The sequence below is a fragment of the Microcaecilia unicolor genome, chromosome 2, assembly GCF_901765095.1.
Source record: "Microcaecilia unicolor chromosome 2, aMicUni1.1, whole genome shotgun sequence".
Lineage (NCBI taxonomy): Eukaryota > Metazoa > Chordata > Amphibia > Gymnophiona > Siphonopidae > Microcaecilia > Microcaecilia unicolor.
In genome coordinates this window covers 120,705,562-120,732,913 of record NC_044032.1, presented here as the reverse complement: position 1 = coordinate 120,732,913, position 27,352 = coordinate 120,705,562, and the positions used below count along the sequence as shown (strand labels likewise).

The 27,352-nt window shown below is 41.0% G+C and overlaps 1 protein-coding gene across 4 annotated transcripts in view; it reads left to right on the top strand.

The window, feature by feature from the left end:
* Window positions 1-27,352, top strand: part of IQGAP2 (IQ motif containing GTPase activating protein 2) — a 589,818-nt gene that overhangs the window by 128,236 nt on the left and 434,230 nt on the right. For 3 of the 4 annotated variants that reach the window (XM_030193262.1, XM_030193259.1, XM_030193263.1), the window contains exon 2: window positions 2,133-2,232. The exons of the other annotated variant lie outside the window; for it this stretch is intronic. In XM_030193262.1, coding sequence (XP_030049122.1) covers window positions 2,133-2,232 — 100 coding nt within the window. The remainder of the gene's footprint in view (window positions 1-2,132; window positions 2,233-27,352) is intronic. 4 annotated transcript variants of the gene reach the window in all.

Below are 27,352 nucleotides of genomic sequence, written 5' to 3'. Positions count from 1 at the left end.
GAGGTGATGAATGAATTTTGTCTTTCTGACCATCTCTTTGTCCTTTTTGGAGGCAGTAAGAAGGGTCATATGTGTCCAAGGCCACCATAGCCCATTGGTTGTGGGAGGCCATCTCTTCGGCATACATGGCATTGGGCAAGCAAGCCCCTTTGCAAAGTTCATGCTCATTCTACGTGAGATCAAGCTTCCTCCTATGCAGAGTCCCATTTGGTTTCTCTGGGAGATATTTGCAGGGCAGCTATATGGGCTTCGGTCCATACATTCACTCGTCATTATCGGGTGGATGTGGCAGCTCGTCGGTGATTTCTGCCGGGTTGGGGGTGTCCTGCCCTACTTGATCACTGCTTGGATACATCCCATAAGTATCTGGATTGATCTGTGGGACGCCATGGAAGGAAAAATTCTTACCTGATAATTTTCTTGCCATTAGTCCCAACAGATCAATCCAGAGGCCCCCCCCATGGGTTTACTGTCTGCGGTTTTGTTGCGGTTGGTTAGTTTTTTTTTTTGTGTTTCTATTGTGCTGAATGTTCCTTCATTTGATAATAAAATGAATAAATATAGAAGTGGTGGAAGTATGTTGGGCAATTAGTCTGACAATGTCAGGAGAGTTTTCTATTGTTTCCATTCCACTGCTTTGGTATCGTTCATACTGAGGTTCCGCTGGTTGCACAGGTCCACATGTAGCAAACATCAGAGGTTCTCTCTATCTCCACCTTCTGGTAGAGGGACACAACCCACAAGTCTCTGGATTGATCTGTTGGGACTATGGAAAGAGAAATTATCAGGTAAGAATTAATTTTTCCATATCTTTTTTGAGATACGGGGACAAGACTGAACGCAATACTCGAGGTGCGGATACACCCTGGAGCAATACAAAAGCATTATAGTATTTTGGTCTTATTCACCATCTCTTTCCTAATAATTCCTAGAAGCAGAGATCTTAATACTTAGGAATAGTTGTCCCAGCAGTCCCTGAAGTTGGGAGTGGACTGCTGTCCAATAACGTTGAATAATACTTGTACTCCCACAGACACTGTTTCTAGCACTGCCACATTTTGGACAGCTTGACAGTATCTGTGGCCAAACCTTGTGGACCCTTGTAGGTTGCATATACATTCTAGGTATTACTTTTATAATAGAGTTAACAGAGTTGCACACGTTTCTACCACTGGTTTTCTCCCCTCCCTTCCGAAATTCTTCCTTCAGTGTATTCACCTCCACCACCCATGCTCGGTTTTGCACCGTCTAGTCAAAAGGGGAAACCACATACTGCCCGCATATATTTAGTCTCTTTTCCACTTCTGCTTGAGCCTACATTGTGTCAAGACCTGTTTTCTCCAATGCCTGCAGAGCCTTCCTTAAAACCTCTTGGACATAATGCTCAATTTGCATATAATGATATAGTCTAGACAATACTGATTGATCTGTTGCAAGAGCTAAAAAGAACATATTTAAAATATTTATAGGCTACACAATACAGCTCAAGGCAGGGAACAAGAAACATACATAATTAAAGTACAGAAGACAGCACAATATAATAAACATACATGATAAAATATAAACAATATATAAACCATTTACTTTCTGTCAGAGCTCATATAGGTTTATCAACACTATGTATAATGCAGCACAATTGTTCTCTAATCAGCTATGTATTTTATGGTGTGGGTTTTCAAGAAGGAAACGCAAACCGGGCAAAAACATGCCCTGTGCTAGTATTACATGTGTTCAGCCCTGTTATCTATATAGCAAGCAGCAGATAGGGGTGATATTCAGTTGCTCTTTATAGAGCTATGCAAGTTAATTTTAGATAGTCTTTTTCCTGTCCTAAACTAAAGGGCATAGCTGTATAGGTAGTTGTTGAATTTTGCCAGCTATCCATAGAATTAGGTGGAATGACCATCCTTTGCCCTTGCTGTGCCCTGACGCTATCAGAATAGAACTAGGAGGGGTGGGGTGGAATCTGTAAGTGTTTTCAGAGATACTTTCCCTATATAGATAAATGCTTTTAAATATTGGGTCATTTTTGATTTAAATTGCTTTTTAATGCAGCTCTGTCTTTTAATGTCTCTTCCCCTTGTGTATAATTGTGTGTTTTAAAAGTTTTTTTTATTTTTTTTTATTTACAGCTATTGTCGATGATGAAAGACTTTCTGCAGAGGAGATGGATGAGAGGAGGCGGCAGAATATTGCTTATGAGTATTTATGCCATCTAGAGGAAGCAAAAAGGTAAAAAAAAAATAAAAACCAATGCAGGCCTACTTATAAGAGTAGAAATCAAAAGGCTACTGATTTTAAAATTTGTGCATCCTGTTTACTGGGTTCAGCATCCTGAATGCAGAGGTTGTATCTGGGGCAGGGATGATTTTGAGGGAAGTGACTTCAGAGCAAATGGTAGATACAAAAGAACCACTGAGCAGCCCTCCGTGCCCATTTTTTGTCCCTCACACTCCTTTCTCTTGAAACTTCTCTGTGTCTTGTTTTTTTGGGCTGACTTGATTTGCTTTTATTCTCTTAGCTATTAACTGGAATTTGTAGTCAAGTGTCTTCATGTGATGTTGAACCATCTTGATCCAGATCTGTTGTGTTTATTTAGGCACCATAAATAAAAGTAATGTCTGTGCTAAAGCTGTTTTCACACTTGATGGTTTGCAAAAAACATTTCTTTTTTTCCCATGAAAATTTCAGATTGGGTACTCTGTGCTGTGCTTATCCATGCCATTTTGCCAGTTTTTTTGGAAGTACTGAATCAGCAATTTTATATTACGCCAGATGAGGGCACCCAAAATTGCCATGTGCAATTAAAGAAAAAAAGATGTATTTTATTCTTGCTTAGCTCAAAATTAAGTTGGATTTTTAAACCAAAGTGTCTGCTTCATTTGACCCTTCCCCCAAAATCTTTCAGTTCTGGTGATTTTGAGAAATTTGTACTTTAAAAACCTGATTGTGTGCATGGACAGTAGAAAAGGTTTTGAGATAATTACACAGCAAGGGTATGGAAAGCATTGCAGCACCACAGTCCAGACTGACCGATTGAACTAAGGGACCTTCTTAGCTTTGAACACACTGAGAAACAACTCAGTAATGTGCATAGGAGAAAGTTCCATTGCTGCATGTTGATTCCATTAGATGTCGCATTGCATTGGACCCCTGACGCAGACACTGTGCGCCGAAACACGGCTCGTGTCGGGCCATCAATGGAAGATTATTTTTAAAGTCATATCATTAAAGAAATTGTGTCCCGATTTTGAAGGCTCTTGGTGCTTCTTTTTGTTTTTTGGACTTGATTTTGTACTTTGAACCCTCTCTGTGCTTTGTGTGCATGGATTGTGATACCTGGGGCAGGTGGTATCAACAAAAGCAGTGACTGAATTCAAAAATGCCTTGGATAAACAAAGGATCCCTATATAGAATGAGCTTGGAATCAAAGCAAAATTTAATGATCTTTACACTTTAAACAGGGCATAGAGGGGTGTAAACTTTCCGGAGCAGCAGGTACAACTCTGGTCTCAAATAGTGCGAATTGCCATTCATGTAGAGACTAATCCACGCTCAACAAAGTTGTATGAATTTACTGGCAGAATAGTCAGTCCACATCTTTTATGGATGAGGACCAAAGGTGGAATGAGGAGAAGGGGAGAGGAGGTATTTGATAACCCCCCAGACTCTAGATGGAATGTTGGTGTGGACAGTTGAAGTTTTGGATAAGTGGCTTGATTGTGGGATAAGTGCTTTAAGAGCAGCCTCTGCTAAGTAAAAAGATGGTGTCGTACAGAAGCGCCTACACATTTGGAAAATAATCCGAAAGTTAGCAAGCTCAAGCATTATAAATGTGTGACTTTGGTGCTAGCCTACCCTATAACTGGGCATAGTGTAAGGATGGATGTAATGCCACATTGTTTTGTATGTTTACTTCACATAACATATGATTAAGCTGTCCTGCAGTCAGATTGTTGGGCATACCAGATGAACTATAGAGGTCTTCATCTGCCATCAATATCATATCTATTGGTATGAAGGATTCCACATAGATCATTTACATGGGTGAATACTGATTTTACAGTGCTGATACATGGGGAAATGCCATGGTGTGCACAGATTCAAAAGGTGCTCCAAAAAATGTGTATTTCTGATTTTATATGGGAATTCGTTCTTTTTGAATCTCAAGTCATGCTTCTGTGTCAGGTAACTACTCTCAGCAAGAGCATTAGACAAGTGATTGAGTGTGTATCATCTTTAACAGTGAAAAAACAATTTTCTTTTTTTTTCTTTTCTAAAAATTACATTCATAATTCCTTCCTCTCCCTCACCCCCCAATTTACCAAATTGCCCTCAAACCTAGTTGATTGTTAACGAGACCATGGAGGAACATAAACAGAAAATATTGCTAGGGATGAGTTACAAAATACATTATCGCAATTAACAATTTAAAATCAACTATAGATTTTGTGTGTCATTACACTCCACAAAGGTCCCCAGATCCATTGGAAATGCTTCTAGCGGACAGGATAATTCCACCCAACCTAGTGATGTTCCATTATCATAAATGTATACAATAATTTTAACCATTGTGTCTGATTAGGAGCCTCTGCAATATGCCATTGCAACACAATAGCCTTACAGGCTAGTAACATATAAAACAACAAAATCTGTTTAAATTTAGAAGGTTTAGGAGTCAACAGGAGCATAGTCATCAAAAATATTTGCGGCTGAAAAGGAAGAAGAATATTAGACTTGATGTACTTTACAGGATACTACATCCCAAAAAGCTTGAATAACTGGACATTTCCAAAACACGCGAGAGAATGTAGCCCTTCAGACCATTTTGGACAATTACTATTGGGGATATGCCCATCAAAAAAGCCTTTGTGGAGAAATATATGCTTAGTAGAGAAACTTATATTGCTGCTCCCGATACCACACAGATGTTAATTTCATCAAAGGCTTACATATCAAGGTCTGCAGCTGTTCTGCAGAGAATGTAATGTTGAGATCATGTGATCAGGCCACTGCTTATTTTGGAAAAAACACAGGAGGTAGATGTGACCGTATAACCTTATACTAAAGGAAACTCATATGGCTTTATCATTCTGCAACAAACCTCTTCAACCTGCTCTCACTTCTTCGGTAAGAGATGTCATAGGTAATGATGAAATTACCGCAAGGGCCATGCAGTAGCCGTGCAGTAACTCCATTTTGGCACGCTTAGATGCTTACATGGCTTAGTAAAAGGGACTTTTTATTATCAGGATGGTTCACTTTTGACATGGGGAACATTGTGTTAACCCCAATTCCTAAACAAGTAGAAGTCGACTTCTCAAGCTTCCAACTATAGGCCTATCGTAAATATCCCATTTTTAACTAAACTTGTGGAATTTGTTGTGGGTTCTCAGCTATCTGACTATATTGAAAGATCTAACTTCATGGATCTTAACATGGGTTTTAACCGCTCCACAGCACTGAAACTTTGCTGTTATATTTGACCTCTGCGGTTAAGCACGTTGTGTATCGGGGTGGTGAAATGTTGCTGTTTGACATTTCTGCTGACTTTGACACAGTTAATCACAAAATTCTATTAACTTTACTGTTGGGCTGTGGATTGGTGGACTCGGTGTTCTTCTGGTTTAAATCATTTCTAACCAAATGACAGCATGTTGTTATGAAAGATGGTAATTTTTTAAACCCTTGGACACCACCCCTATTTCTCCTTTACTGTATAATATTTATATGAGCACTCAGATTTCTTTGGAACCTGGGGAACAATTAATGTCATATGCTTATATTTTCCTTTCAATTCTAGTTAGACAGAATACTGATTCTATGTCTAATATTGTTCACACTAGTATAAAGAAAATAGTAGACTGGTCAACATCTGTATGGCTCAAATTGATTGCATTAAAAACAAAGGTTTTATGGTTCAGTATGTATCCTTCTAATATTCCTCATTCTATTGTTATGGATTGTTTATCTGAGTTTCCATTGGCAGAGAATAATGTAGTACAGAAGGCTTATTTTAAACTCAAACATCTTCATCTGTTGCGCCCTTATGTTTTGCAAGAAAATTTTACAGTTATTGTTCAACTGGCTATTCTATTGATACTCAATTATAGTAACTCTTTATACTTGGGTGTAGCAGTGAAGTATGTTGCCAATCTTCAGTTGGTCCAGAACTCTACAGTGAGACTGATTTTTTTACAGATCTAAGTGTGATCATGTTTCCCCTTTGCTTAATAGATTACATTGGCTGCCAGTTCAGGCAAGGATTTATTTTAGTGTTTTGGCTTTGTTTTTAAGTTATTTGGTGCCTGTTCTAAGGATCTACTACAAAAACTTAAGACCTTAAATTGTTTCCCTTCTTGGTCATGTCAATATTTATCTTTAGCACTTCCATCTGTTTAAGTATATTAGATTCAAATCGGTTCTCATGCATTCCTTCTGTTTTCTAGTTATTCGTCTCTGGGATAGTCTTCCTGTCCCAGATCCTTCATTTGCAGGACTGCTTAATTTTTCAGAGTATGCTATTTGTTTTCTCATCATTATTTCTATAACCGCTTTTGTAGCATTTGTTTTCTTATGATATTTGTTTATTGTAATTCCTGATGAATGTTCACTTGTCTTTTAAATTGTTACCTCTCTTTGAATCACATATGGGAGAGTTGACGAGTTATCTAGATCTTTTTTTTCTTGAGTGCTGACCCCTAAGGTGGACCCAAGCATTAGTTAACTGTAACCCTAAGGGGTCAAAAATAGGTTGGAGTGCTGCTGGGCGTTGGGTCCGGGTCACTGTTTTTTCCGGTAGTGCTGGAGATGGATAGGCGGTAGTGCTGTGGCAGAGGCGATCAAGTGGCGTCGGCAGCATTGCAGCGGCGGGGCTGAGCAGTAGTGGTGTGTTCCAGGGTGACATTGGTGGCTTTGGAGCAGCGAGGGGGCAGCAGAGTGGGCTGCTAGGTTGCAACGTCCCACGCTGGTTGCATCAGTGTTAAGCGGCATTAGGCGACACCATCTGTTGTCTTCGGGGTCCTTTGAGAGCAGCGCTGGCATAGCAGCAGTGGAGGAATCCCGGGAAGGCCTGTTCAGTGTGTGGCGATGTCTGACTTCACCAGGTGACATCAGACGGCCGTGCATGCGCCCTGAACAGGGATTCCAGGCTTAAGGGAGCTGGCTCAATTCTAATGAGCAAAGCCGGTTCCTAAGAGAAGAAGAGATGGCAAGGGACCGGAGCAAAGGGGAGAAGTGCTCCAGTGTGCGCTCCTGATTTTTTTTTTTTTGTATATGTTGAACGGGCCCGGGCATGCTGGCACTGCGCATGTGCCTTGAAGGAAGGAGGAAGGAAGCAGAGAGCATGAGCCATATGCTTTCTCGTAGTAGAGCCATGCAGCGGGTGTGTTCCGAAGAGGAGGAAAACTTTTCAAGTTAAAAAAGGTATTTATGTTGTGTTGAGAAAATATATGTTGGTAAAATGTTTATTGTGGTTTAGTGCTGCATTTTGAAGTGGTTTAGATTTGTGTTGTTGCAGGGCTTGTGGCTCTGAACTTGAGCCCGGGAGAGACTGTAAAGATTCTAAATTGTACTTTTAGTCAGTCGGGGTGGTAAGTTAAAACTGAACAGACCTGTGTTGAGAGAGTCTGTTGAGACAAGTAAAAAAAAATCCGTTTTTAAAATTTAGAAAATTGTTTATTTAACTTAGGAAAGAGTGAGAGTGTGGCTGTGCTGTATTAGACAATATAAGAGGCCTTGTGGTGATATTTTTAGCTTCAGGTGGCTTGAATGAGAGCTGTTGTGAGAAACACTAGTTTTAATATCTTACAAAAACAACTTAATTTTTTCAGATAATATAATCAGTTGTTTAAAAAAGTTGGTGTGTCTGTGTAGTTTTTATAACCCACCACAGAAAAGGAACTGCATGAGGAGATTTATATTGACAGCAAACACTGTTGATAAACAGGTGCTAGCAGTGAGGAATTAAATGATTCTCCTCAAAAAAAAAAAAAAAAGAGAGAAAAATATTCATTTGGGATTAATTAAATTTGAGCTCTGGTCTGTACAGCTGAAATCTGAGGGCTCTGATTTATAACTTTAAGGTCAGAGAGTTGATATTTGAAAAATATATCTAGCAAATTAACAGGAAAAATAATTGGCTTAGTATTGTAATAAGCCATAATATAACTAGTTTTGGAATTTGAAAAGCACTTCCTGGGGAAATTGAATGTGGGTTGTTTCTGCGTAGGGAACCTGAATTATAAGTTTTATGTTTTAATAATTTTATTGATGATGCAACATACAAATACATGTAAATAGGGTAGCTAGTTTAGAGAGTAATAAAAGTTAAAATAAAATCTTTACAAAAATAAAATAAATAGGAAATAGGTTTTATTCCTTAAGTTCTTATAGACAGTGTAGTAGGTACATCTGGACCTGATTTCTGCTTCCCAGGTGCATGTAAGGTATCCAACTTAAAAAAAAAAAAAAAGGCTAAGAGCAAAAGATAAACAAGAGAGCCTGATACCAGCTAAGTTTATTTTACACCACAAAAATGGGTGTGTTGGCATTAGCGCATAGCAGGGCCGCTAGCACGGCTTATTAAAACAGGTGGTGTTAGTCCTCCGGTATGCTATTGGGGTTCAGCAAACATGTTATACCTACACTGTCAATTAAAATGTTGTATTTTTGTTGTCATTGTAAGAGTATACTATGCCATACTTGTATTGTTGAATATTTTACTGCTGTAATTGTCTGTAGCTCATTCTTAATGTACACCGTCTTGGAGTGAATTCCTTAATAAATGTGGTAAATAAATCCTAATAAATAATGTACATTTGGTAAAGCTTTTAAGTATTTTTGTTAACTGTATTTGTTATGTTTATTTGCTCTTGTATTGGCTTATTTTTATAATTGTATTTTATTGTATTATTTTATTGATTTTATATGTACACCACTTTGGTATGCCCGTTGGTTAATCAGATAAATGTACCTTTGAACCTTGATATTCCTTCAAAGTGAATTTTCACAACCATACATTAGAAGAACAAGATGAGACTGTTGTTCTTGCCTGACCTAGTCATTGTGAAACCATTTGAATTCATTTTCCTTTGTACCCTGTAACCTGCACCAGTTTTGTAGTGCCTGAAGGTATGGTTTTTCTGGAAACTTTCAGTATTCAAATACTCATGATGCTCTAAATAGATTTATGATTTGATTTGCTATGTTTGATCTATATGCCTAGTAGTAAAGAACATTTAAAAAGATAGTAGCAAGGCTCAAATTCTAAAAGACAGTTATTTTCTGTTCTTTGGCTACTGGAGAGGTATCACTGCAACTGACCTAAGCTAGGTGTTAATTAAGATGTGAGAATATTTGAAAATGTTAAGGGCAATTTGATTACTGAGGTAGCTTGAACTTCTGCCACAGCCTAGAACATTAACAACCTCTAGAAGGCACAGCCGGAATTTGTTTAGTCTTCAATCCCACCCACCCTCTCCAACCTCCTGCCCACCCCTAGCACAACTCTTCATTTATAGTCAGTTAATCTAATTAGGATAACAATGGATGAGTGCTCTTACAGATATTTATTACATTTCATTACTTTCTAAGAAGAAAACGAAATAAATCACACATATACCATATAAGCTAAATACTTTTTTTTATATTAGATAATATCCTTACTACCTAGCTTGAAAATATTGGAAAAAACTGAAAAATACTAAGATGGAGATGGCAGTCTAGCATGAGAGGGGTGCTATCCAGTCTTTTGTATTGTGTCACATGTATGGTTATCTCCCAGTTAGTGAGTGCTCATATGTGTATGCCCAATGCAGAGAGCTTCCTAGCTTTTGGAGAACGGATCTGTTCTCTTGAGGCTAGAGAAGCATACTTGGAGGTACTGAGGGAGACAGAGAGGTACATAGAGGAGACCTACAGGGTAGAGAAGTTCCACCTCCAGTCTGGCAGCCCTGTGTTGCCTTGGAGGAAGGAGGGAGTTCTCCTAGAAGTACTTCTTTAGGCAGGACCTGCCACCAGGGGGATGCACTATCCTTTCGCACCGAGGATATGTCTCCAAGAACTGCCCAGGTGGGAAGGGTTAGGACGGCTGTTATAGTTGGTGATTCGATCATTAGGCATGTAGATAGCTGGATGGCAGATAAATGTTGCAGAGATTAGGAAAGCTGGCAAATTGGACAGTGCTATAAGTGGACCTCGTAAAATAATTTCTGGCCTTGTGCACGCATGAAAAGCCACCATTTCCTTCTGTGCATTGCAGCGGAATACTTAATGGCCTCATTACCATTCATTTTAATACTGTGTGTGCTGGTATCTTCCTCACAAATTAACACCCACAGTCAACCCCATCTGCACATGCTCGGCCAGTAACATGTATATGCATGTATATTTGATTAAAGACTTTCTGAAAACCTGCCCTGGCTTTGTACAATCTGAAGTCATGGTCTGAGCCTTCTGCTGTGCTTGTTAGTGGCCAAACAGTAGACAGAACATTGGCTTATTACAAAGGAATAGAGAATAAACAAAGAATATAGTATTGCTTCGGTAGCACGCCACGGTGTAATCGCACCTAGAGTACGGGTGTGCAATTCTGGTTGCTAGGTTTTAAAATAGAAATAACAGAAAAGATACTGAGAATGGCAACTAAAATGATTATGGGAATGGAATAACTCCCCTATGAGAAAAGTCGAAAGAAGTTAAGGCTTTTCAGCTTTAAGAGGACACAGCAAAGTGGGAGATATAAGAGAAATAAATCTTGAGTGGATTGGAATGGGTAAATGCAGATTGTTTACTCATTCTGAAAAGGACTAGAGGATAACCCATGAAGTTATAGTGCGTTTGAAAGAATAGATTTTCTTTTGTTCTGTGCATACAGTAGTAGGCTTTGGGAACATGTTGCCAGAGAATGTGGTAAAAGTAGCCGAGTTAAAAAAAAGGGTTGGACAAATTCCTGGAGAAACTGTCAATATACTGTTTAGGCAGACATGGGAAAAGCCCTGCTTATCGTTGGTATCCTACTCTGTGGTGTCTTGTCATGTACTTGTGACTTGTATTGGCCATGGTGAAAACAGGATATTGGATTTGATGGCCCAGTATGGTGATTATGTTCTATTGTAGGAATACTTACAAAACTTAGAATGTGTTTCCCAATCTTTTCAAACCCAAGACACAAGTATATTAACAAAGGTAGGAGTAGTCAGTGTGTACACTGGAAAGGATTGCTTATGGCAAAAGGTTGGGAATGAGACTGGAAGGGCTCAAGAGCAGAATGTTGGTCATGGTATGCACAGTTTGTGCTGTACAAAGTGGGGCCTGGTTATCTATGCCTACTTGCTGCCTGTTAACTCCCATACGTCAGTGCTCATTCTGTAGCTGTGAAGGAAAGGTGTTCTCTGCTGCCTCGCCAAATGATTTCTTTGCTTCAAAGTTTCTTTGGCAATATTTGGCAATGACTGTCATCTCTGCTATTATGTTAATGTTTAAGATAACTAGGGAAGTAGTTATTGAAAAGCAATATCTAATCTCTGTTGAGGGAAACTAAAGATATGCTGTCAGATGAACAGGATGAAAAGGAAAATTAAATTTTCCTACTCATTTCTTTTCCTTTCATTGAATCCGTAGTCAGTCCAGGACCTACCTGAGAAGTCCAGAACTGATGAGGAGTCTCTCAGTTTGATCAGTAAGAGCAGCATCTTGTAGTTCAAGAGGATTGCTAGATAACTGCCCTGTCCCTCTTAGAGGACAGTGACTGCAACGGAATGAGGGTTACTTTAGGTCTTGGCTGGCTCTGAGGTCGTCCTCCGGTAGCCAAGCACGATGGCCAGCAGATAAGCTGGGGAGACCATCAGAAGTTGGTTTCAAGTTAATAAGAGTGTGTCTGTTACAAATTGCTTAACATGGTTGTAGCTTTGGCAGGAGTATACTGACTGTGGCGACTGGCTGAATGACCCATTTACTAGGGTCTCTAATGTTTCTCGTACCTCACACTAAACACTATCTGCTTTTGTCTCACATAGAATGTAAACTGCATGAACCTGGAAAGGGGATATTCGCAGTATACAAGAATTGAATTGAAACGAAGTTCTTTACCTCCATTTGCTGGTAGAGAGATATAACCTTCTGGACTGGTCTGGCAGGATTCAAGGAAAGAAATTAGCGCATAATCCCAACATTTAACTTATAGCTGTCCTAATGAGAATCTAGGCATTTCAAAGGCATATCTTGAGATGACATGGGGCAAGGAATAAGAGTATGCATATGGGAACACTGCTGCTGACATATCACAGTTTTTTGGTTTATTTCTGTCTGTGATTGGAAAAGGAAAAGAGCACTCACGGGAAGCATCCATTGGTGTTGATATTGATTAGAAATTGTGATTTGGAATCTTGTGACCATTTCTATGATTTGACTTTGAAAGCATTGGTTGATGGAAGATATGTAATGAGACCTGCAAAAATGTGGCTTAGTGCTGTAAAATATGCACTTGGCTATGGACAGTAGCACCCACTGTGTGTGCTGTAGATAGAGCTGCATGCAGTGCAAAAAATAAGAAAATAATACACCTTTCTATATGAACAGCTGTGCGTGTTTTAATATACTGCAGTTAATTGAAAGGGCAAATCATGTGAATGTTTGGCAGTTTTTATTAGCATGCTTCAGCACTTTGTGGGTTCATAGAGCAAGTTGCAAGTTAACCCTCACTACCCAAACAACCTTTTGAGGGAGATGCAGGAGATTGTTTTCCTTGTTGGTTGAGTATATTTCTGTACTAGTGATGTTAATTCTTGGTACAGCTGCCACTTATCTTAAGCAGAGGAAATAACTTTTTAAAGCAAATTGAGCAGTCTGGGAGTGTCAGCATAGGTTGGGTTCATTTTAATAGGGTGTGGGGTGTGGCTCCTGATACTGAAAGGTACACTATTTTGCTTCCTGTTCTGGATAAAACAAACAGTAGGAAAATCATTTGTCACCAAGCCCTAAATGCGAACTGTGAACAGCTGCAAGCCAGTTGCTCAAAGAAAAGCATTTGTCCTCAGAAAGCGGAGGAGATTAAAATCTTGCCAGATCCAAAGAAAGGAGTTTGATGTGTGGAGAGAGTCATTTTTATTTTATGTATTTGAAAAACGCAAAGGCTGCCAGTCTGAGTCTTCAAAGGGATTCAGTAACTTTCTGCTTTACTTTACATCAACACATGAATGTAGTGTAAGATTTGTTCTTTGTTTAAGAACGAAGAATTGAAATGTCAGACTATTTGTAGTAAATTTAGACTTTTCTAGGCAGTTGTCTTGTCTTTAACATTGCAGCCAGAATGTTTCATCTGTGCTCACTTTATTTCATTTATAGCCCACCATCATAACATTTACAGAATCTAATTCAAACTCTGTTAGCTCCTCTTACTCCTATCTGTCTTCTGTACATCTCTTAGTACAACTGCTGCGTTTGCCTCTGTTCCTCACTGGACTGCATCCTTTTTGTTCACATCTTTCATTTGCCCCTTCTCTAGCCTTCTTTTATTCTGTCTTTGCCTAAAACCTGTCTCTAGTTGATATTTTTACTGTCACTGCTCAGATCTCAATCCAGAAACACTTCCTGATGGTAAATGGCCAGACTGTATTCTACCTCTTAATATACTTTTTCTTTATTAGAGCTCTCCATTGGACTTCTAAAACAATTTAAACAGGTTGTTGCAGCATATAGCTTTGTGTGCTGCAAGTTTCTGTATTTGTTTATTTCCAGTTCTTGTATCTACCTGTTCAGTTCAAGGACGGATCACAGTTTAAGTGCTGGTCTAATCATGCCCAGGATTGACAGTTGATTGGAAACAGTTAGGAACATAGTTATGACCTCAAGATAGTATTTGATAAGTTAAAGCTTTCGATAAACCTGCCTTACAGAATAAGAAGGTTTTTAGGAGTTTTCTAAAGTGGAGATAATGAGGGCATGAGCTGATTCCACAGATTGGCTAGTTGGTGTTGAATGGGACAGAGTAAGGTGCTTGGTTGACTTTAGATTGGAATTTGAGCTGGGAGCAGCTGTGTTCTCTTCTAGGCCAGTGCTTCTCAATCCAGTCATTGGGGCACACCCAGCCAGTTGGTTTTTCAGGATATGCACCATAGAACGTGCATGCGCTGCCTTTCTGGTATGTAAATCTCTCTCATGTATATTCATTGTGGGGTATCCTGAAAGCTTGTTTGGCTGGGGTATGCCTCAAGAACTGGGGAGAGAAGCATTGTTCTAGGCTTTCATTCCCTGACAGTCATCACTTTTGCAATGTAGTTCAGCATACATCATTTAACTCCCTATATTTTTGCTATATCCATTTGATTTCTATACAGTATTCAAAAGACAGCTGGTAGCTAGGTACCATAAATGTATAGACAAGCACGCAAAATAAACACTCACAATGATAAAGCCTTCCTAAATAGACAATTTATACAAAAGACTAAAAACTGAGTATAAAAATATGAAATAAATTAGATAATGTAAGCCATAAAGATACAAACCCTACCTGGAGGACAGGTTCTTCCCTTGACTGCATAAGCTTAATACAAACTGACGACCCTGACTAAATTATGTTATGTTTAATGACCACAATAGCCTTTTCATCTACTTCCCTATCATCAGAAGACCATTAAAATGAGCTGATCGATAGCTGCTATTCTAAAATCAGCAAATAGCCACATTTAATTTCTGTAGTCTTAACAAGGTTTATCTTCTCCCCCCCCTTCCCCCAATTCCCTAAGATGGGAGCAGCATCAGAATATACACATACATACATCATTAGCAGCCAGGGTAGTTCTTTTAAGAATTGGGCATATTGTTTTTTGTTTTGCCACTGCTGGCTCTATTAGGACTATATGCTGTGCATCCATCACCCTTTCTAATAACCTTTCTTCAGCTGTATATCTGCAGCTGCTGTTCTAGAGATTCCTTTCTGATGGAAAATGATTGCTGCTTTTGCATTATTTACAGTTTTGGGTATTAAATGTAATGGGACAAGAGATGTTCAACTTTATCTTTGATTTTGCAGTTTCAAAAGTACTGTACTTGACACACTGAGGTGTACCAATAAAAAGATCTAGAATTCTGAAAGGAAGGCTTCTGCTGTGTCCTGTGAGTGCACCTTCAATGTTTACTGCTCCCAAATATGTGGGAGCTACTTTTATGATCCCTGTGGAAACATAGGCATGCAATAAAGTGCAGCAGACTGAGATCCTAGGGAACTGGGCTCAATTTCCACTGCAGCTCCTTGTGACCTTGGGCAAATCTTTTAACCTTCCTTTGCCCCGCATACAAAACCTTAGATTGTGAGCTCACTAGGACAGAGAAAGTACTTGCATAAAATGTGTACAGTGCTGCTTACATGTAGTAGCACTATAGAAATGATTAATAGTAGTAGCAACTCTAGTTGAAAATTTGTACTGTGTTCAAAAGGACAGGGTTAATGGTTGGTAGTGTAGAATCCATGGGGAGGTGTAAAATGTACCCCATGGGGACAGCTTGAATTTGGTATGCCTGCCCTCTGTTGATTTTCTCTAACATCAGCTAGAGATGAGAAGGTTTTTTTTTTTTTTAAACATTTTATTCTTAATCTTACAGTCTTCATCTTCACTAATGCTGCTATTGTTTAGCTTAACCATACCTGCTGCCAGGTATAATTACAGTGTCTGGAAATTACTGTCACATCACAGGTTTTCCTCCTTGGGTTTCATGGCAGAATTTTTCCTTTCAAGTTTTAGCAGAGCGGAGGTATATGTGTATTACATGCTACCTTTTAAACAGGTGCACCAGTAAATCCTTAGCCAAATAATAAAACCTTTCCTTATACTTCCGAAAGAAATTCATGTGTCCAAGTCTGTTCAGTGAAGGTTCTATTGAACCAAAATCTTTTCATCTTTGGAAGGCAAATATTGAGAATAAAACAGTCATGAAATAAATGCAGGCAGTGTTTGCCTAAAAAAATATTTGCCCCCCCCCCCCCCCCCCCAAAAAAAAAAAAAAAAAAAAAAAACTTATTTAGGCTTGACTATCATTGCCAGTGCCTTCATTTATTCCCTCCACTCTGCTCAGAGATGAACCTGCTTGCCCTGTGAAATACCCATATATATGCAGACTGTTCATATTCTGCAACCCTGACACATGTATATACTCCTGTTTTACACTGACGTAAATCCAGGCTGCAGCACTGCTGTACCTATACAGTATCGAGCATTCTCAGTGATGGGCAGATGATTGAAAGACCCGTGCTGTTCCAAAAAGTGCTCTAAAATAGCACTTGAACAGCGCGGGGCTTTGCCGCCCCTATGATCAGAGATAATAGCATGCAAATTTAAGCACGCTATTCTCTGATCATAGGGTAAAAGTGCAGGAGGATTGTGCCTGAGCGGTGGGTCTCCAGCCCCTGTAACCCCTAGCATCCTTTCGGATAGAGCCCTGGTGGCCCAGTGGGCCACTAGTTAAACCTCCCCCGGTCTCCCCGACACAGGTTACTACTACTACTTCTTAACATTTCTAGAGCGCTACTAGGGTTACGCAGCGCTGTACAAATAACAACTAAGGACGGTCCCTGCTCAGAAGAGCTTACAATCTAAAGGACGAAATGTCAAGTTGGGGTAGTCTAGATTTCCTGAGTAGAGGTGTTGTGATTAGGTGCCGAAAGCGACATTGAAGAGGTGGGCTTTGAGCAATGATTTCAAGATGGGTAGGGAAGGGGCCTGGCGTATGGGCTCAGGGAGTTTGTTCCAAGCATGGGGTGAGGCGAGGCAGAAAGGGCGGAGCCTAGAGTTGGCAGTGGTGGAAAAGGGTACTGAAAGGAGGGATTTGTCTGAGAGCGGAGGTTCGGATAGGGACGTAAGGAGGGGCTACAGATCGAGTGCATTTGTAGGTTAGTAGGAGAAGCTTGAACTGTATGCGGTATCTGATCGGAAGCCAGTGAAGTGACTTGAGGAGAGGGGTGATATGAGTATATCGGTCAAAGCGGAAGATAAGACGTGCGGCAGAGTTCTGGATGGACTGAAGGGGGGATAGATGGCTAAGTGGGAGGCCGGTGAGGAGTAGGTTGCAGTAGTCAAGGCGAGAGGTAATGAGAGAGTGGATGAGAGTTCGGAGTGGTGTGCTCAGAGAGGAAAGGGCAAATTTTGCTAATGTTGTAGAGGAAGAAGCGACAGGTCTTGGCTATCTGCTGGATATGCGCAGAGAAGGAGAGGGAGGAGTCGAAGATGACACCGAGGTTGCGGGCAGATGAGCAGGGATGATGAGGGTGTTATCAATTGAGATAGAGAGTGAAGGGGGAGAGGAGAAGTGGGTTTGGGTGGGAAAACAATAGTTCAGTCTTGGCCATGTTCAGTTTCAGGTGGCGGTTGGACATCCAGGCAGGTTCAGGGGGGTTGGAGATCTGGTGGGTCTCCAACCCCCCTAGCCCTCCTAGCATCCCTTCACATGAAACCCTGGTGGCCTGGGCTGCGAGTCAATCCCCTCCCCCGACCTGTTGGTCTAGTGGCCCTTCCTCAGCGCTACCTTCGTTGGAGAAGGGAGATGCCTCTCTCCTCTTCCATCAGCACCACCTCGAAAATTGCGGCACCCAGCCCTGTCCCGTGCATCCTGGGGATGCACAGCGTGGGGCCTTCACACCATATAAGGGATTTTCAAATGAGAAGTGAATTTTCGAATGGGAAGAAGCATCATGTCTAAGAAGGTCATTTTTATCTAGACCTATTTCAGTCGCATCCAAGTTACAAAAGTTGTTCTAATTGAGCAGCTGACCACTGAAGAGATTAAGCCATGACTTTCCTTAGTCCGCCAGTGTTGCTTTCCCCCTTTCTCTCCCCTGTAAGTGACGCTAAAAAGGAAAATCAGGCTTTCTTAGCTGCAGGTATGGCCTCTCTGAACAAAGCAGCAAGTAAGTCAGAGGGAGTAGTGCCAGCGGTACCCAGGTTAAGTCCTACTTCTCATTTTATTTTATTCAGAGCCTTCCAGAAACAGAAAAATACCTACTGTACCTAAATATATAAAAGAAATGCAAGCCTGGAGGCTATTGAAGCGGTGTAGATTCAGATACAGTAGGTATTTTTCTAGAACAATCACATTTACAAAATGGTTTGAACCTGTGCCTCCTGGTTTATAATCCACTAGACTGCTATTCTTTCTGCAGAGACATCTGTGTAGATATTTTTTTAAAAATGATGCCAGACAGGCATTCATGTCCCTGCTTTTTTTTTTTGTCATTCAAAAGTTGCACATTTCACTTTGGAAATACCTATCATTTTGGATGTTTGCTTTCATAATAATTCCTAACATTCTATTTTTTCTTCTTAGCTGCCTCCGTGCACTGAGCAGAGGGTTTAAATGTATCATCAACGATGTCACTTAGATCCTTTTCCTGGTTGGTGACTCCTGATGTAGCTATAATTTGGTTTCCTCTTTCCTACATGCATCACTTTGCACTTGCTCACATTAAACATATCTGCCATGGGTTGCCCAGTATCCCAGTCTCGTATGGTCCTCTTGCAATTTTTCATAATTCTCTTGTGACTTAACAACTTTCATTAACTGTGTCATTGGCAAATTTAATTACCTCACTAGTTATTCTCATCTCTAGACCATTTATAATTATGTTAAAACCTAGGGGTTTGTGGTAACACTGCTCAAGGAAGGACAGTTGAGGTGGAGTCCTTCGGAGCCTGTTCAGCTGTGGTGAGATGTGCTCTGCGAGAAATTGGAGTGGTGGAGGACACTTCTGGAGGTAATATTCAGGAGCTGGGGGAGATTAAGAAACTGGCTGTGTGACTTTGGAAACTCTGTAGCAGGCTATCAAAGCCATAGACACCAACCTTAAACAGGCAGTGACTGTGATTAAATCAATTATGGAGCTATCTCTTCCAAGGTGGAGAAACAAGGAGACTTGTTAACCTCGCATGGAGGAACATTTGGAGAAGTTAACTGGTGTGGAAGTACTTTTGAGGGATTCTGCTAATACATCGGAGATTATTCCTCCTTTAGTAACAACTCAATATTTGACTCTTGGAGGGAAAGCCTGGGAGTTCAACTCCATTTGGTGCAAGGAGTGAGAGGCCAGAAGATTTTAGATTTAACAGCTTTTCTAGAAATCTCCTTGGAGGCTATAACAGCTAGAATGACTCTATAGTAACATTTGCTTTCAAACATTATAGATTATTTTGAAGTTATATTTTCTGACTTGTTGCAAGCTACGCAGAAGCATAGGAAAGAATTTTGGTCCTTAGGCCAAGAGTCTTGGTCTTGAGAGCTACGTTATTTTGAAATTTCCTGTCAATCTAAGAATTTCCCTTTTTTAAACATAAACAACTGATTTTAGAGTGGCCCAAGAAGGAATTGGTGTGTTAGTGGGTTCGAGTGGCCCGCCTCAGAGTTAATGCGAACCAGCTGTGGGATTTGTTTGTTTATGCTGATCATTTGTGGTGGTGATAATTTTTCCTTCTTGTTCTTTTAGTACTTGACCCATATATATATATTGTGAACGAAATAACAGCTATTTTTCTTTTTCAACTCTTAAGGATTCTAATTTTATGATTAGAAATTATGTATATTTGACTAGAAAGCAGCAGTCCAGCACAGACCCCTGGGGAACCCCACTATCTACCCTTTTCCATTGAGAATACTGACCATTTAACCCTACTCTCTTTTTTTTTTTTCTTTAACCAGTTCTGAATCTATAATAGGACATTACCTCCTATTCCATGACTTCTGGTTTCCTCAGGAGTCGTTCATGAGGTACTTTGTCAGATGCCTTTTGAACATCCAGATACACAGTATCGACCAGCTCACCTTTTTCCACATGCTTATTCACCCCTTCAAAGAAATGTAGATCAGTGAGGCAGATTTCCTTTGATTAAATCCATGTTGGCTTTGTCTAGGGTCTCATTTCAATTTTCTGGTTTGTCATTCTCCTTGTTTTGCTCCTCCCCCCCCCCCCCCCACATCGGACTTTTGTTTTATCTTTCTTTCCATTTCTCTCATCTGTCTTATCTACGTAAAGGTAGATTGTATTCATCTTTCTTCTCCTTTCAGTCTGCCTTTTTTCACCCTTTACCTACTCACAAGCTTTCCAGTTCTTACGCTGTAGTCCTCCTTTCATCAGCCTCATAATCCTGCATTTCCACCCTCTGTGCCCATTTTTCTTTGCCTGCATCCCCTTGCCAGCCCCAAGCTCCCTTTTCCTGTTGCTTATCTGTTCTCAATCTCTTATGTGTGTTACATCCTATCCAGGATTCCATTCTCCCATACACTTCTCCTCTGCCCCAGCATCTGTTGCTCCTATTCCTCCATCTCCACCTTTATCTTGCCTGTGCCCTTGCTTCTCCCCTCCACAGTGTGTGTCCTTATCCTTTTCGCCCCCCCCCCCCCAAAAAAAATCAGCTGCCTCCTCCCACTTCATTTGACAGCATCAGCCCCTTTTTCCCTTCTGTCCCCAGGGCCTTTGTCTTCTGCAGAATAGTGGGAATTTGTTCCTCTACTCTGCTCTGCCTGTTTCTAGCTGGCTCTGCCAACACCATGAGAACTCTAAAAGGTGAGAACAAGTACTTCTGTATTTTGCAGATTCAGGAAATACCTGCTCTTTTGTTTTTACTTGCTCCTGGTGCTGATGCCAGAGCCAGCTGAGAGATGAGTGCAGAGAGATGAGAATGAAGGAGTATCCACCTGCCTCTCAAACAGCTTTATTTGGTTGTGCCAGGACCCATGTGGCTCATCTGGTTAGGATGCCTCTGATCAAATCTTTCTACTCTAATTCAACATAATAAAAAAATATTTAAATCCCTTTCCTTAATTTTAAACAGTAGCTACTTTTATATGACCAGGACTGTCTGTCTTATTGGGGATGACAGCACAAACCTTTTGGGAAAAACAATCATTTTGGCATACTGTCATATGGCATACATGATGTGTTTCTTCAGAATCTAAGCTTTCTTTTACTCACAGCTCTGCGGCCTCTGTTTTGTTAGAGCTCAGTTTTGCCTGCTACACATTTATGTGCATGCAAAGATCCGCATGTGGATCTTCTCTAGCACATGCACCTATGTCACAATAGATCCCCAGGATTGCAGGAGAGTACATCAGTACACAAGTATTGCCATACTGGGACAGACCAAAGGTCCATCAAGCCCAGCATCCTGTTTCCAGCAGTGGCCAATCCAGGTCACAAATACCTGGCAAGATCCCCAAAAATGTACAAAACATTTTATGCTGCTTATCCCAGAAATAGTGAATTTTCCCCAAGTCCAATTTAATAATGGTCTATGGACTTTTCCTTTAGGAAGCTGTCCAAACCTTTTTTTAAACTCTGCTAAGCTTAACCGCCTTACCACATTTTCTGGCAACAAATTCCAGAGTTGAATTACACGCTGAGTGAAGAAACATTTTCTCCAATTCATTTTAAAATTTACTACTTTGTAGCTTCATCGCATGTCCCCTAGTCCTAGTATTTTTGGAAAGTGTAAACAGGCACTTCACTTCTACCATATCACCTCTATCATATCTCCCCTCAGCCGTCTTGTCTCCAAGCCGAAGAGCCCCAGCCACTTTAGCTTTTCCTCATAGGGAAGTCGTCCCATCCCCTTTATCATTTTCGTCGCCCTTCTCTGCACTTTTTCTAATTCCACTATATCTTTTTTGAGATGCGGCAACCAGAATTGAACACAATATTCGAAGTGCGGTTGCATCATGGAGCGATACAAAGGCATTTATAACATCCTCTTTTTTTTTTGTTTTCCATTCCTTTCCTAATAATACCTAACATTCTATTTGCTTTCTTAGCTGCCGCAGCACACTGAACAAGAAAGTTTCAACTATCAACGACGACACCTAGATCCCTTTCTTAGTCGGTGATTCCTAACGTGGAGCCCTGCATGACATAGCTATAATTCGGGTTCCTCTTTTCCATATGCATCACTTTGCACCTTGCTCACATTAAGCCAGTGTACACACATTAATTGCACCCCTTCATGTGATACATTAACTTGCGTTTGCCATTCACACATAACTCTTCTTAGCACATGGCATGTGAAAAATAACAGGAACCATAAATTCATGCAATTTATTCCAAAGTAGAATCTTTTTAACTTTGCTTCTTGTATTTGTGATTTACATTTATCACCTGCCTTTTCTGAATCTGAGCTCGAGGAGAGTTATTGCGGTCTAGTTATACCTGAGACAGTTGGGGGGTGAAGTGACTTGCTTAAGTTCTCAAAAAGTGTCAGTTGGAGAAGCAGGGTTTGAATTCTGGCTTCCCTGGATTTTGCAGCCCACTTTTCTAATCACTAAGCTAGTGCTCTAGTTACTATACGTGGATCTTATATTCTGCAAATACCGTATATGATTCACTGTAGATGACAGTGAAAAAGAGACTGGCAAAAGCAAGACAGGAAATTATAAAAACTACCAGTAACAGTCTTAACAGCATAGTAGATCTCTAGTAAAAGCCATAGAAATCAACAACCTACTTTAGCAGGAGCCTCAATTTTGTAAATTTTTTGAAGACATATTTGTTTGAACATGTATGGAGTTGATACTTTTGGCTGTTCTAGGAGAGAAGTTTGCAACTGGCTTTTAATATTTTATTTGTTTTATTGTGTATGTTGATTTGTAATCCACCTAGTTGTAGACAGAATAGAAATGCTATTCTTGACCCATTACAATCTGGTTTTCGCCCTCTCCACTCAACCGAAACTGCGCTTACTAAAGTCTCCAATGACCTATTACTGGCTAAATCCAGAGGTCAATATTCCATCCTCATTCTTCTTGATCTTTCCGCTGCTTTTGACACTGTCGATCACAGCATACTTCTCGATACCCTGTGCTCACTTGGATTCCAGGGCTCTGTCCTTCCTGTTCTCTTCCTACCTCTCCCTCCGCACCTTTAGTGTTCACTCTGGTGGATCCTCTTCTACTTCTATCCCTCTGCTGTCGGCGTACCTCAGGGGTTCTGTTCTTGGTCCCCTCCTCTTTTCTATCTACACTTCTTCCCTTGGTTCATTAATCTCATCCCATGGCTTTTCCTACCATCTCTATGCTGATGACTCCCAAATCTACCTTTCTACCCCTGATATCTCACCTTGCATCCAAACCAAAGTTTCAGCATGCTTGTCTGACATTGCTGGCCTGGATGTCTCAACGCCACCTGAAATTAATATGACCAAAACCGCGCTTCTCATTTTCCCCCCCAAACCCACCTCCCCGCTCCCCCCGCTTTCTATTTCTGTTGATGGCTCTCCATTCTCCCTGTCTCCTCAGCTCGAAACCTTGGGGTCATCTTTGACTCTTCTCTCTCCTTCTCTGCTCATATCCAGCAGACCGCCAAGACCTGTCGTTTCTTTCTTTACAACATCCGTAAATCCGCCCCTTTCTTTCCGAGCACTCTACCAAAACCCTCATCCACACCCTTGTCACCTCTCGTTTAGACTACTGCAATCTGCTTCTGCTGGCCTCCCGCTTAGTCACCTCTCCCCTCTCCAGTCGGTTCAAAACTCTGCTGCCCGTCTCAATCTTCCGCCAGGGTCGCTTTACTCCTACTACCCTCTCCTCAAGACCCTTCAATGGCTCCCTATCCGTTTTCGCATCCTGTTCAAACTTCTTCTACTAACCTATAAATGTATTCACTCTGCTGCTCCCCAGTATCTCTCCACACTCGTCCCTTCCCTACACCCCTTCCCGTGCACTCCGCTCATGGATAAATCCTTCTTATCGTTCCCTTCTCCACTACTGCCAACTCCAGACTTCGCGCCTTCTGTCTCGCTGCACCCTACGCCTGGAATAAACTTTCCTGAGCCCCTACGTCTTGCCCCATCCTTGGCCACCTTTAAATCTAGACTGAAAGCCCACCCTCTTTAACATTGCTTTTGACTCGTAACCACTTGTAACCACTCGCCTCCCACCTACCCTCCTCTCTTCCTTCCCGTTCACATTAATTGATTTGATTTGCTTACTTTATTTATTTTTGTCTATTAGATTGTAAGCTCTTTGAGCAGTGGACTGTCTTTCTTCTATGTTTGTGCAGCGCTGCGTATGCCTTGTAGCGCTATAGAAATGCTAAATAGTAGTAGTAGTAGTAGTATTTGTTTTATTGTGTATGTTGATTTGTAATCCACCTAGTTGTAGACAGAGTAGAAATTTTAAATACATAAACAAGATGTTTAGACAGAAAAAATGCCTCATAATCTGTGATTATATGAATTTCTAATGGTAAAGAATTCCAAATCAATTTCGCTTGATATTGAACTGAAGAACCAAAAATCTTTTTGATTTTATCTGATTCGTGGAAAGAAAGCGCAACATAAACTGGTTTTGAGTTCTACCTGCAACGAGATCATGTAACAAAATAGCCAAATTGCAGAGGTATGGTGGTTCCATTCCATATAGAACCTTAAAAATCGCACAACTTAAACTGTGCTCTAGCCAGAACAGGCAACCAGTGCCAGAGCAATTCCTTAAGCAAGCGGTTGGCAGACTCAAATCTACCAGCGAAATATATGTCTGCTGTATTCTAGTCATTTCTGAGCTCCCTGTCTTTTGGAGGGTTTGCATAAAGACTGATGCTTCTGAATAGTTAACAAGCAGATATGGTGTTTGTGAACTGATTGTTCCTCTTTATGTAGATTACTATTACTTTTAAGCAAAATATACAACGGGCATAAGGCAGTTTATTTTGAATGTTTGCATATGAGCTTTCAGTCACTCCTGTATAGCATTCTGTTTAATATCCTTATCATTGTCGTGTGTATCTTACTAGGAATAAACATTTTAGGGCTTTTTGCTCTTTTCCTCCCCTCCTCACCCGCCTGCCCCAATTGATTCCTTTTTTTTTTTTTTTGAGCATATTTAAATACAGCACTATGGTGACTATAAAGTGAGTGAGCAAAGGTTTCTGACTGCTTTTCGTTAGCTTGAGTTGGCAGCATGGTGTTAGCATGTTAATAATTTCCTTCTGTGAATTGCAAAGGTGGTAACCTGGAGAGTGATACTACATTCAGAAAGTGATAAGGATTACAGATGTAATTAAACAGTTGTATTATTCAGTTCTGAGCAGGAGCTAGCCTGAAAACATATGGAAATGGGGTTTATTCATTTTACCCAAGGTGCATATGGATTCAAAGACTGCCCCCCCTTTTCTAAAACACAATGTTGTTAATTTTGTCTGTGTCATTTCTACAGTAATATGAAATGAAACATATATTTTAAAAAAAGTATCTTAGTATATTAGTGGTTTGATGTCAGTAGGTATTTATATTTTAAAACTCATTTGATTACCTCAGAGCTAGCTTACAATATTATGAACATAAGTACATAAGCACCGCCATACTGGGAAAAGACCAAGGGTCCATCAAGCCCAGCATCCTGTCTCCGACAGCGGCCAATCCAGCTTCAAGAACCTGGCAACCCCCCCCCCCCCCCCCCCCCAAAAAAAAAAAAAAAAAAATTAATAATGTTCAATGGACTTTTCCCTCAGGAATCTGTCCAAACCCCCTTTAAATTTCATAAGGCCACTACATTCTCCGGCAACGAGTTCCAGAGTCTAACTACACACTGAGTAAAGAAAACTTTCTCCTATTTGTTTAAATCTACCATATTCTTGCTTCATCTTGTGTCCCCTGGTTTTGTTGTTGCTTGAAAGTGTAAACAAACGCTTCACATCTGTCCACTCTGCTCCGCTCATTATCTTTTTTTTTTTTTTTTTTTTTACATTTGTACCCAGCGCTTTCCCACTCATGGCAGGCTCATTGCGGCTTACATATTGTATACAGGTACTTTATTTGTACCTGGGGCAATGGAGGGCTAAGTGACTTTCCCAGAGTCACAAGGAGCTGCCTGTGCCTAAAGTGGGAATCGAACTCAGTTCCCCAGGACCAAAGTACACCACCCTAACCACTAGGCCACTCCTCCACTCCATCTTGTAGACTTCTATCATATCACCCCTCAGCCGCCTTTTCTCCAAGCTGAAGAGCCCTAACCTTCTCAGCCTTTCCTCATAGGGAAGTCGTTCCATTCCCTTTATCATTTTCGTCGCCCTTGTCCACACCTTTTCTAATTCCTTTATCTTTTTTGAGATGCGGCGACCAGAATGGACACAATACTCGAGGTGCGGTCGCACTATGGAGCGATACATAAAAGCTAAAGACTTGGACTAAACAAAACAAAACACATTCATTAAAATATAACAGTCATAGCATACAGTGGAGGAGTGGCTTAGTGGTTAGGGTGGTGGACTTTGGTCCTGGGGAACTGAGGAACTGAGTTGATTCCCACTTCAGGCACAGGCAGCTCCTTGTGACTCTGGGAAAGTCACTTAACCCTCCATTGCCCAGGTACAAATAAGTACCTGTATACAATATGTAAGCCGCATTGAGCCTGCCATGAGTGGGAAAGCGCGGGGTACAAATGTAACAAAAATAAAATAAAATACAGTAGCTTCATGAAAAGGCAGATTTTCAGCAATTTCCTAACCTGCTTAAACTCTGTCTGAATCTCAATTGACAGTTTATTCCACTGAACAGGAGTAGCCAACTCAGTGGCACATTTTCAGCTTCCTTCAGAACTTCATAGTACTTTGTCACCTTGCTCTGCCCCTCCCTGCTATTCGCATAGCACATACTGCCACCAGCAGCAGCAGCTGCTCTGCTTATTCACTCTCACTTCCTCACTGAGGCCCTGATGCACAAAGGCTGCCTCACTAAAATTTAGCGAATTGCTATCAGCCAGTGTTGCACAAAGGGGATCACATGCAAATGAGCTACCGGATCCCCCATTGTGCATCCTTGCTATTTGCAAGTTCGAGCTGTCAAATGGATATGACACTGCTGTCAAAGCCATTTGACAGCTCTGCTGCACTGGACCTCCCTGACCCCACACTTTTAAAAAATTTACCCTGGTGGTCCAATGGACCACGACCCCTGAACCTTTTAAAAACATTTTCCCTGGTGGTCCAGTGGTTCGAACTCCTTCCCCTGCGTGTGCACACCACCCCCCCCCCTCCTGTACCAGATTCCCACCTTGCCCTCCCTGTACCTTTACAGCAAGGTGGCGGCAGGCCTGCCTCAGGCCCGCCAGGAACAAAATGGTGGAACCCAGGCCCTGCCTAGTGCATTCTGGGATGCACTGGGTGCGGCTAAACACTATATAAGGAGTTTTTTTTTCCTTATATGGTGTTTAGCCCCACCCAGTGCTTCCCAGAATGCACTGAGCAGTGCCTGGGCATCGCCATTTTGTTACAGGCTGGCCCGAGAGGAGCCGTTGCTCCTGTCCTCCTGCCTCCGCCTTGTTTTAAAGGGACAGGTAGGGGCAGGGTGGGGGTCAGATATGGGAGGGTGTGTGTGTATGCACACAC